Raw genomic sequence first — 11,030 nt, forward strand, 5'->3', positions numbered from 1 at the left:
CCCCTCCGCCGCCGTTTTCTCACCATCAACCAGGAAAGCAACATCTCTTTCAAGGCATAGAATGATAGACGCTCGTGCCTCAAGATCTAGATCTTCCCAAGCCTCGTCAGACATATCTATGTGCTTCTTCTCCTTTCCCGCCAATGCCTTGTGCAACTTTTGAGAAATCAACAAATTTTTCATTTGCATTCTCCAATATGAAAAATCATTCTTCCCATTGAATTTTTCTATCTCATACTTCCCAATCTTCACCATTCCTCTAGTAGACATGATTTACTCACTTGTTTACCGAAAATAAATCACAATAGTTCACTTGGGATTTTTCACAAACACCTTGTGCACAACAAAGTTCAAGCAACTCACCACAAAATCGAAGCTTAACCACCTTGATTTTGGAAGGAGCTCTGATACCAAATTGTTGGGAAAACACCTCCCAATTAATGCCCAAAGATCAAACTAAGTTGGCAAAGGGAAAATTTCCAAGACACTTCAAGATCAAGAAAATGAGGAAGAAATGATTTCCAATAGAATATATGAAATTCAATGTGTTTGGATTACTTGAACAAGCCTCAAGTTAATCCTCAAGAAAGAAAATACCTTTGAATTTATACCCAAGATGAACACCTTCAACTTGTAAAATTCTCACCAAAGTTTTTTCTCTAATTTTCTCTCTAGGTCTTGTGTTGTGTTGTAAGAGGGAAAAGAATGGATATATATAGCTATCGGGGCGCCTAGGCGCCCAAGAGTGGAGCCTAGGCGCCATGTTGCTGTTTGGAGACAGCATGCGGGGCGCTTAGGCGCCATGTTTCTGCCGGGGAGGCAGAAACTGGGCGCCTAGGCGCCCACTCCAGGTGCCTGGGCGCCCCAGCAGAACCAGCACCCCTTTCCTCTCTTCCTCCTCCAGCTTCTTCAGCTTCTCTTCTTCCTCTTCTTCTCACAATAGCATACATGTATGCCTGTGTGTGTAGATGTTTGCATACAAATAAAACTAATGCATGTATACGTAAAGAAATGCATAAAGTTGTATGGCTAAAATTACTTTTATTTTCTTAAGAACTATTGTTTCATTTTTGTGGTTATAGATGAAAAATAATTTGAAGAAAAAGGAAGCAGCTATAACTTCATTGGTGAAAAAGTTTGATTTGGAAAAAGAAGTTGCGAATCAGCAACTGCAAAAAGCAAGTGAGGAGAACAAGCGTTTAGCTTACCAGCTGGAGCAATCATGGATTGACATTAAAGAGCTTGATGCACAACTCAACAGTCTTCGAGCCAAAGCAGTGCGCAAGAAGAAGGAACACTGGGAGAAATTGAAGAATATACTAGAATATGTTGCAATCTCTAGGACGAGAATCAGCTTGATGGGTTCAGAGATCCAAGAGAACGTGGTAAAGCTTCGAAAACTTAACTCCAAGCTTGCTGGAAAAAAAACGGAGTTGGCGAAATCGAGGGATGAAGCTGCGGATCTCGCAAAACAAATGCAGCACTTGAAAGACTTGCGCTTAAAGCTTGAAGCACAAGTCTCTACTATGCAGGCTGAGTTGGTTGAAGCCCGAAACGATGCAGAGGTTTTAGCTGGAGAGTTAAAGTCGGCAAAAGAGCTTCTGAGGAAAGATCAGACAAGAAGAGAGGAGGAGGAAGAAGGACCAACGGATGTATCTGATGTTTGAAATGATCACACCCCTTTTGATTTAAATTAGTACTAGTTTACTGGTTTCGTGATATAAGATTCCATTTTGTTTAGATCTCTCTTGCTGGGATGTCAGACTGAATCCTGTTCATGGTGATCCTTGACTTTGATATCCATAACTTCTTTTTGTAGATTCACTGACACTGAGTCAAAAATCCATCTCATCCAGCACAGGAACCTCATTACTTACTGATACTTTCTGTTTTTCTCTAAATTTTACCAAAAATTGTTTCTGTGAAGTTGATAGGAAGAGAGCATAGCACTCCAGCTCAAGTTCAAGAAACATAAATATTTTGAAATTAGCCATCTTGAGAGTTCAAATATATGTGCATGGCAACACTGCAGCATTCAAGAGTTTCTGTAGTAATTACAAATTCACTAACCATTTGAACATATCATTAAATATGGTATTGTTTACATAGAATAAGTAAACATTACTTGAGATGCGATTATGAGCTCAAAGAAACAAGAAGTTAGTCAACCACATACTCATTACCTTGTACAGATCCAATGAACTATATGCCCATGACCGAGGTTTGATATATCCTTCGTGGTACTGAGCAGGAACATTTTCTGCACTAGAAATCATGAAACAAATTATAAAACCATTAACATGTCAGCCATAAAAACAAGATGGGCACATTAGCATTTCATCAGTATATCTATTCAATTGAAAATGATGTTGTAATCACAAGTATTAGCCAGGAATTAATGTGAATTAAGGTCGGTGACAGAGTATAATTGTTGAAAGAGGTCAGCTCACAATTACTTATGAGATTTTTACTCTGATCTTTTTGATTGAGGGAACAAAGACCTTCTTTTTTGTGCTGTATGAAACCGCGCATAAATTATTCCACAGGGAAGTTTATTTGATCCCAATTGCATCAAATAAAAAAAAAAATGAAAGGAGGAGGCAACCTAAACTTTTACATGCGCAAATTTTAACAATAGACAATAAGACACGAGGCAAAGAAAGAAGGGGACTGTCAATTAAGGGTGGAGCACGAGATAAAAAGATACTATTATTAGTGCAGCACCTAGGGCATGAATCTACAATAAAGATTTGAATAGTATTCATATTAAGGCTAATAAAATAAGGGCATGAATTTATACAACATTACAAAATCCATAAACAGTTAAAAGAGTTGGGCACTGAGATCAGGTCTAGAAGTTCTGTAAAAAGGACTTTCAGCTTGCTTAACGGCATACAGCTAGCTTGCAGTGCATTTTTTCCTCTTCTTACAAACTTCCCAACTTAACCAACATCTTCCACTAAATCCACACAAGGACAGCAATTGAGCAATATCACAATAAAGTAGCAAATTGTTCATATTACGTAGCCTATAGAGCATGAGCTAACCTGGAGCTAGTTCCTTCTTCCAATGTCTCTAATTAACATAGAATCATAAACTCCTACAGAAGTAAAAATAGCAGGCTTTTAATGGAGGCAGTTTTCCAATAGCGTCCCAAGAGTAAGGACTCCATACAATTCCATGTTCGTCATGCTTCTTACATGTACTTAGAGCTAATTCAAACTAAGCTGACAAAGAATTCAATCCGGATAATTGATTAAAATAAAAAGACTTGCACCAACCACCTAACCAAGAAAAGTCATCTATACCAATCGATTAGGAAAATTTCCAACTTTCCCACAAGTTAATTCGCATTCAAGTTTTCCTAAAATCCCAATCTTCTAAACAACCCAAAAACCTAATATGAATACTTGAAATTTTCCATGTCTATTGAAGTTTTTTTGGGGAAAAAAAGGTTTTAAAATTCTTACTCGGATAAAGCAAGGATATGTTTGGCAATACAAGGATCGGTGGAAAGAGAGTTCATTTTGTTGCGTGATTGCTGCTCTTCTTGTAGGGCCAATTCCGTTTGTTTAAACTTCTTCTTCAGGTATGCTAACACCGCTTGCTCAACTTGGTCCCAGCAGGTTATAACCTGAAAGGATTGTCATCTTAAAATACTTATAGGTTTTCAGTATTTAATAGAAAGCATTAAAGTAGCCTCTGTTTGGAAAGAATAATTTATAAATGGATAGAAACGAGTGGTGGATAAGTGGATATTACTATCTATTCTAAACTTACACCAAACGCAACCTTGGGGTATCAGATAACCAATCTGCCTTTAGGTTTCATATAGTAATTTACCTTTTTTCCCCTCAATGGTCTCAGGAACATCCCCATTGGCAATTCTCTGACCAAGGCCCTCTACAATTACTGTCATCCCAACGCCAGGTTCTCCAATGAGGCAGGGGTAATTTTCTGTACGCTGCACCAGAATCTGAGTGACAAGTTCAATTTCTTGCTGCCTTCCAAAAGCAGGGTCCAATTTACCCTAAAACCAAGACATCAAGCTCTCCATGAACATGCAAAAGTTAATGCTTCCAGGCATCAAGAAATACAGTGAGACGATTACCTCCTCAGCTAGCTTGGTTAAATTAGTACCATACTCCTCCAGTGTAGGCATCTTGTTGCCTGAACTTCCACCTCCAACACCAGCACCAACAGCTTCCGAACTCTCGCCTGCCATTCTAATAACCTAATTGCCCAAATGGATCAACATATAGACAGTCAGTTTTAAGGGAATCACCAGAAAGCAAAGAGAAGTAGTGATTCTTGCCTGTCTACGAATATTACTTGGGTCAGCACCTAAGTTCTCTAGAACACGAGCTGCCACACCTTCATCCTCACGAAACAATGCCAGAAGCAAGTGTTCTGATCCAATGTAATTGTGACCTATATCAAAAGGCAATAAATTTCAAAGCAAAAGAAATTGATAATAATCGATCCACACAAATAATCACGTGTAAATATGAAGCTAACATAAAAATAGGACCCTTATTTATAAGAGAGAAATAAGATTGGAACAGTAAAACTGTATATTAGAATTAGATGAAGTAAGAGAGCCTATCATGTGCACCAGGAAGGAAAGACACTCTCCAGAAACTAGCACACATTTAAAGAAATAATAAAAAAAGTTGCTTAGCTGGAGAGCTTCCTCCAGCGAGAGTTCTAAAACATGCTTTGCACGAGGAGTAAAAGGTATCTCCACATCAACGAATCCACTACCCTTTCCAATTATTTTCTCCACCTTTAGACGGGTATCTTTCAAATTAATTCCTATTCACTTGAGAACCTTAGCAGCAACCAATAAGTCCCAACAGAATCTGCTCAGTTCCCACAAAATTATGACCAACTCGTCTTGGCTCCTCTTGTGCAAGTAGAACAGCTTTTATTGCCTTCTGTGTACGGCGCGACAACATGGCTGGTGGTGCAAATCTGCATTTTCTTTGTAGTGTTACAGGGGTGGCACCAGATACCTTCGATTGGAGTCACTGGCCAGTTTGACTTAGCATCATATCTAAGGCATTAGGTTCTCGCAATCTTGAGAAATTCCTGATCCTTAGAGGCATTGTTTTTACACTATACAACATTGTAACTAATCTTTGTGGATTCCCAGATCCCTTCAATTGTACATGCCTTTCCCCATAAACTATATTAAGGATATTAATTGACTGAACTAAAGTCCCCCGCCATGATTTCGTTGATGCAATATATAAGAGTATTAAATATTATTTTTACAGCACTTATATACAGTATTTCAAAATAACGTGCAATGCATGTTCAACTCTAACTAGTCATTAAAAATACCACTTCTTGTCCGACCAATATGTCCTAAACATACCTTGTAATTTTGAGAAAATATAGAGAAAATTCACTCGACTTGCCAAAACTTGATACAAAGTTGTTAAATTGGCAATATTAATCAACGTTCCCAAAATTCCATCTAGTCAAAAAAAAAAAAAAAAAAAAAAAAAAAAAAAAAAAAAGGAAAAAAAAAAAAAAAAAAAAAAAAAAAAAAAAAAAAAAAAAAAAAAAAAAAAAAAAAAAGAAAATTCATTATTTCAGCGGATACATGTCTCTTGAGTACGCCATGAAAGGCATCGTGTCAATGAAGTCCGATGTATTTAGTTTTGGAGTTTTACTTCTTGAAATTGTGAGTGGCAAGAGAAATCATAGTTGCTAACCATTGGAGCACCCGTTCAACCCTGAGGACTGTTAGTCCCACTTTATTAAATATAGATACTTAAACTATATAGATACTTAAACTATCTTTTCTTTTCTTCTTTAAATCAACTCTTTGCATGACAACTTGTCCTATCTCAGGGATGGGTGCTTTGGATGGAAAAAAGAGTTCTAGAGGTAATGGATTCAAGATTGGATGTTTTGAGCTCGAACGATAATATTGTCAGATGTATTAATGCAGGTCTGTTATGCATTCAAGACCAGGCCAATGACAGGCCCTCCATGATAGATGTGGTTTCTATGCTGACAAACGATAGTGTGCATGTGCCGGTACCAAAACAATAGGCATTCTTCATTGAGAGTGGTGCACGAGAAGGGGAATGTGAAACCAGCTTAGCACCTAATTGCACCAATGTACAGTCAATTACAGTGATGGAAGTTAGATAAGACAACATTTCATAGAAGATTATGGTTCACTCCAAGAGACGAGATTTTGAACTGTCTTCTTTAATCCCTTCCATCATTCTCCAGTCTTGCTTACCAAATATTCACCAATATCACTTTTCGTACCAATACCTGACAGGGGTAAAGAGCATATTGTCTAAATAAGAAGATTTTAGCTTATGTTTTATTCTTAATTACTATCTGGTATCATACGGTACGATAGACCTTACGAACAAGTCAACTCAGGTCTGTATATGGATGTTATAGTACTGTGGCTACTAATTCTTTATTCTCTAGAAGCTTAGCAGGCTTTGATTGCATTGCTCAGTTTATTTTGTTAATAACAGATTTTGGCAGTTAAATATCTACTGTGTCAATGTCTGTTATTAGTTAATTGATATCTCAATACCTTCAAGTAATAGTCTATTAAAGAATGTATAAAGGATGGGGGGGGGGGTTGTGAAAAATCTGGTGTTCACAAGGAAGATTAACAGACTCTTGAGTGTGTAATATTCTTGTTTTCATCATTTGAATAGAACCAGTATCCGTGCCTTTTTTATGGGAGGTAGCTCTGGAAAATTTTCCATTGTTGGCGAAAGCCAACGGAGTAACTAGAAGGCTTACAGGTTATGAACTTTTTTCTGAAGAAGAAGCAAGGACTATTCTTGAATGATGCTTGGAACTTCAAGGTAGCTTTTTTGTTCTAGTTAGTCTTCGTCATAATGGATTCCGTACCGTCAATTCTGTGTCAACAGTCACGTCGTTCGAAATAATGGGGCACAAATTTTAAGTTCATCATGACCCTTGTTTGAGCCCCATTTCAAGAGAAAGAATGCATTTTTAAATAGTGATTGATGGAGAATGTGTGGTTAAAAATTAAGGAAAAATTTTGGATTTACGCGTAATATTATTTTATTGAAGAATGTGTTGTTGAAAATAAGTTTTGAAAAAATGAATTTATAGAAGAATGGAGCTCAAAAAAGGGCCAAAATCTCGGGTGGTGGAAACTACCAAGATGGATGAAAAGCGTGGTTGTTGGAGCATTATCTCCAAACCACATAAATTTGTGCTGTTCTCGAAATTGTTTCCTTAATCAGAGCTTGCCAAACTTCTTGCACTGCTGTGCAATTTAGTCGAGTAGAATGTTTGAATGTGTTTAAAAGTTATTTTTTTAGCAAACATTAATAAAGTTATAATTTTAAAATTCAGTTTGAGGAATAAATAAATTTCAATTGATTTTAAATGGTGAAACGTTGTAAATTATGGGGAAGCTAATCTTCCACTTTATGATCGGACCGTGTGGGTGGCCAACCGTAACAATCCGATTGCTGATGGATCGGGGAGTCTTTTAATTGACACTGATGGAAAGTTGAAGGTTAATTCCAGAGGAGGCGATATTACCAGTGTTTTTAATTCAGTCCCAGTAACCAGTATTAATGCAAGTGCTACACTGCTAGATAATGGCAATTTTGTTTTGAGAGAACTGAACCCGGATGGCTCTGTAAACCAAACCGTGTGGCAAAGCTTTGATTATCCGACAGACACGATTCTACCTGGAATAAGAATGGGTATCAATTTCAAAACAGGGCATCGGTGGTCGCTCACTGGTTGAATAAGCAAAGAAGTACCATCATCAGGATCATTTACCATTTGTGGATACCCAAATGGCAGAAACCAATTGATAATATGGTATGAGGGAAATGTGTATGGAACTACTGACATTTGGGGCAATGGACGTTTCTCTAACCTTGCCAAATTACTTGATGGCGACTTCACTTTCATTTCAAATGAGAACGAAAAAGACCTTACGTATTCAGTTAATGAGAATATATCTTTCTTATATTACAAATAGATCCATCTGGTATTGTGATGGGAATAGTGTTAGGATCCTTTGGTGTTTGTTCTTTCTTGAATCTGGATGAAGGATGTGTGAAAAAGACATTGCCCGATTGTAGAGCCTGGTTATTGGTTCGAGAGTAGGGTGGGTTACATGCTTGGTGATGGTTACAGATTTGGTGAAAGCTACAACCTTGGCATTTTTTGAGTGTCAGGACAAGTGTGAGCAGAATTGTTCATGTAATGCTTACGCTTCTCACACCACCCAGTATGGAACTGATTGTGAGATTTGGAAATCCAGAGTTACCACACAGGAGAGAAGTGGTAAATATATTTTTTTTCTTTTGTTTTGCTATCGAATATTCTATCATTTATTTTAACAATATTTGTTACAGCTTGGTCACTTTGGTCGGAACCAATTATACTTAGCTTCGGAGTACTTGAAGAAAGCTGTAAAATCATGTTATCGGTATCGTCTTACTGTTGAGAGACGGTGAACGCAAACAGAGAAAGTATCTATACTAAGCGAAATGAAGAAATCGAGGGTGTTAATGGATTCAAGAACGGATGATTCAAGTCCTAAGGATGAAATTGTGAGATGTATTAACGTGGGTCTGTTATGTGTTCAAGATCAGCTCGGAGACAGGCCCTCCATGACAGATGTGGTTTCAATACTTACAAATAATACGGTGCAACTGTTGGCACCAAAGCAGCCATCATTCTTTATTGAAAGCAGTTCACACGAAGGGAAGAGTGAAATTAGGATGCATATTAATAATGGGTAGCATTTCGAGGTCTAAATCAGAACAAATATGTTCATACTGCTGATCCCATAGAGGGCTCTGATTCTTAGTCGGATAGCCTAATGGAAGGTGCAGTTTTGTTAGTTGTTCTACGAAGTATTGTCCAAGTATGTCGAACATACCATCAATGTTTGAGAAATTGTTGGGGTTGCTTGACTATGAAAATGAACATAAATATTTCAGATTAAATCCTTTTCCTTTTTGCCTTTTTCCCTTCTCTAACATTCATTTCTCTGCAGTGCCATTTCACAAATACATGCAATTCAAGTACAAGAGAAACACTCATTAATTTGGTATTCTACGGTATCATTTAGGGAACAAGTACACCAGCTAAATAATCAACTAAGTGCTTTGGTAGATGTTACTTAATTCTCATGCTCTTGTACAGGACCTCGCCAAACTTCTGGTACACATGCTTCTTCAAATACTTTTTCTCTACTTCCTCTCTACCTTTTGTCCCCATTGCCTGCCACACGGATACGTTCTCGAGCAGAAATTGAAGATGTTTTGCAAGAACTCGAGCACCCGGACGCCCCAGAGGATGGAGTAGACCGCTTACATTGTGTTTGACAATCTCTTTGGTGCCTTCAGAAGCCGTTCCCAGAACCTGCACACCACAATATATATATATCCTATCCTATCAATTATGACAAACGCCTGAACCAAACATGAATTCTAATGTTTATTTATTATTTGGCAATAATCAAATATGACTTATCAAAGGAATTGTAACAATTATTTACAAAATGTAAACAATTGATGACGAAATAAAGAATTTTATCCAGGTTTCACAGAACATCAAGAACGACTTACCAATCCAGGATGAACAGACGGCTGAACCTGCAATAATGAGATCTGCTTTCATGGCAGTTTTGAAGCTGAGATCTGTTTTGTCCTCAAGCACTTCGATTTTTCTTCGAGCAAGTTCTGGCATTAGACCGCCCTTTTTGTTAAGGACTATAACAGAAATGGTGGCGTCACAACTCAAAAACTCAGTTGGCAACTCCATCATCGCCAGTGGGGTGCCAGTCATGGAAACAAACTTTCTAGACCCAACAAGACGCACAAACGCACCCTTCCTGTCACAGGTTCCTGACCTTTTCTCCGGACTCCACTCCAAAATCCTTTCCTCTATGGAACCAAATGGACCAACCAAAAGCCCATAAGTCCTCTTTCGCCTTGGAATTTCCTCTTCCTGCACATCAACACCACTGTCTACAACTTCCACCGCCACCTTCGGCTTACTATGGGTCTTCTTACGTGAACTACGTCCTGATTTCTTGCCTTTCTTCTTTGATGATTTAATACTATTTGTTGAAGCAACATTATCCTTCTTTGTCAAAATCACATCCAGATTCTTCGAACTTGACTGATTTGTATCATTTCGTAATTTAGCTGCCCAAGAACCCTCATTACCAATCAAGTCCCTTCGATTTTCCAGTTGTGCCTCTAAATTCCCATAACTTGATTCACCTCCATAACCACCACTGAAAAGCCCTTCTTTATTATTCCCATGAGCCCACCTTGACTGGACATAGAATCCACTATAATTCCAGAGAGTGATCAAAAGCAACCATGGCACAATGCGATTACTTCTGAATCACTGAGGACTCACCCCACCATTCTTGCCATCTCTTCTGATAGTTCTGCTGGAGTTCAATCTTCTAAATGAAGGGGAACCCCTCGGTGTTGATCTCCCTGACAATGTGGACTTCAAGGCTCCACCAACTGGCCTCAGCGATGACTGTCGCACAACATTGCCTTCCTCCATCACTCAAATTTCTCCTATATTACAAATTATAAATGCTGTACCCAAAAAAAAAAATAAAAAAAAATGAATTACCCTCCAAAAATACAAGATATCCCTAGGATTTAATGATCCGCGAGCACACGCACCCCAAAGTTCTTTGTTATAATATATTATATTCTGCCAGCTTTCTTAGAATTTAAATTCTGTGAAAAGCAAAGAAAACTGAAATAGTTCACTTTCTTTACCACAAAATAGCAGTACGAGGCAGTACTCCTCTGCTATTACCGGCCAAGAAAATGGAAAAACCGTTAAACATCGACCTTTGGTAATAATTGATCAATAAAATGTCAATTGAAGTATTAATGAGCTTCAAATCTTGAACAATTAAACTTTTACAGTAACAAAAAGTACGTCATAGCTGTAAAATACTTTTGCTAATAATGACAACAACAATCGAAGAAATGCGAAAACAGTAA

General features: G+C 37.8%; 1 protein-coding gene and 1 pseudogene across 6 annotated transcripts; both read right to left on the reverse strand.

Annotated features, from left to right (window-relative positions):
- Positions 1-1,976: 1,976 nt before the first annotated feature.
- On the reverse strand, positions 1,977-5,215 carry LOC111405152 (chaperone protein ClpC1, chloroplastic-like). Of its 6 annotated transcripts, none has more exons than XM_023033916.1 (5): positions 4,112-5,215; positions 3,844-4,030; positions 3,471-3,634; positions 3,048-3,100; positions 1,977-2,260 (listed from the first exon to the last, which is right to left on the reverse strand). In XM_023033916.1, the coding sequence occupies exons 1-3, from the start codon at positions 4,223-4,225 to the stop codon at positions 3,609-3,611; spliced, it is 327 nt and encodes a 108-aa protein (XP_022889684.1). In that variant the 5' UTR covers positions 4,226-5,215; the 3' UTR covers positions 1,977-2,260; positions 3,048-3,100; positions 3,471-3,608. The 6 variants fall into 6 exon arrangements, with proteins under 6 accessions (XP_022889684.1, XP_022889682.1, XP_022889686.1 ...); XM_023033914.1 differs by having other exon boundaries at positions 1,977-2,265; XM_023033918.1 differs by lacking the exon at positions 3,048-3,100.
- Positions 5,216-9,157: 3,942 nt separating this feature from the next.
- On the reverse strand, positions 9,158-10,815 carry LOC111405149 (annotated as a pseudogene).
- Between the last annotated feature and the right edge of the window lie 215 nt (positions 10,816-11,030).

This window comes from Olea europaea, chromosome 12 (genome assembly GCF_002742605.1).
Source record: "Olea europaea var. sylvestris chromosome 12, O_europaea_v1, whole genome shotgun sequence".
Classification (NCBI taxonomy): domain Eukaryota; kingdom Viridiplantae; phylum Streptophyta; class Magnoliopsida; order Lamiales; family Oleaceae; genus Olea; species Olea europaea.

Bases quoted from the DNA above. Each gene is read 5' to 3' on its own strand.
- LOC111405152 (XM_023033918.1), bottom strand. From the start codon at position 4,225: ATGGCAGGCGAGAGTTCGGAAGCTGTTGGTGCTGGTGTTGGAGGTGGA. The intron at 4,031-4,111 runs GTAATCGTCTCA...TCTTGGTTTTAG, and splicing joins TAACCAAGCTAGCTGAGGAG to GGTAAATTGGACCCTGCTTT. The intron at 3,635-3,843 runs GTAAATTACTAT...CAATCCTTTCAG, and splicing joins GACCATTGAGGGGAAAAAAG to GTTATAACCTGCTGGGACCA.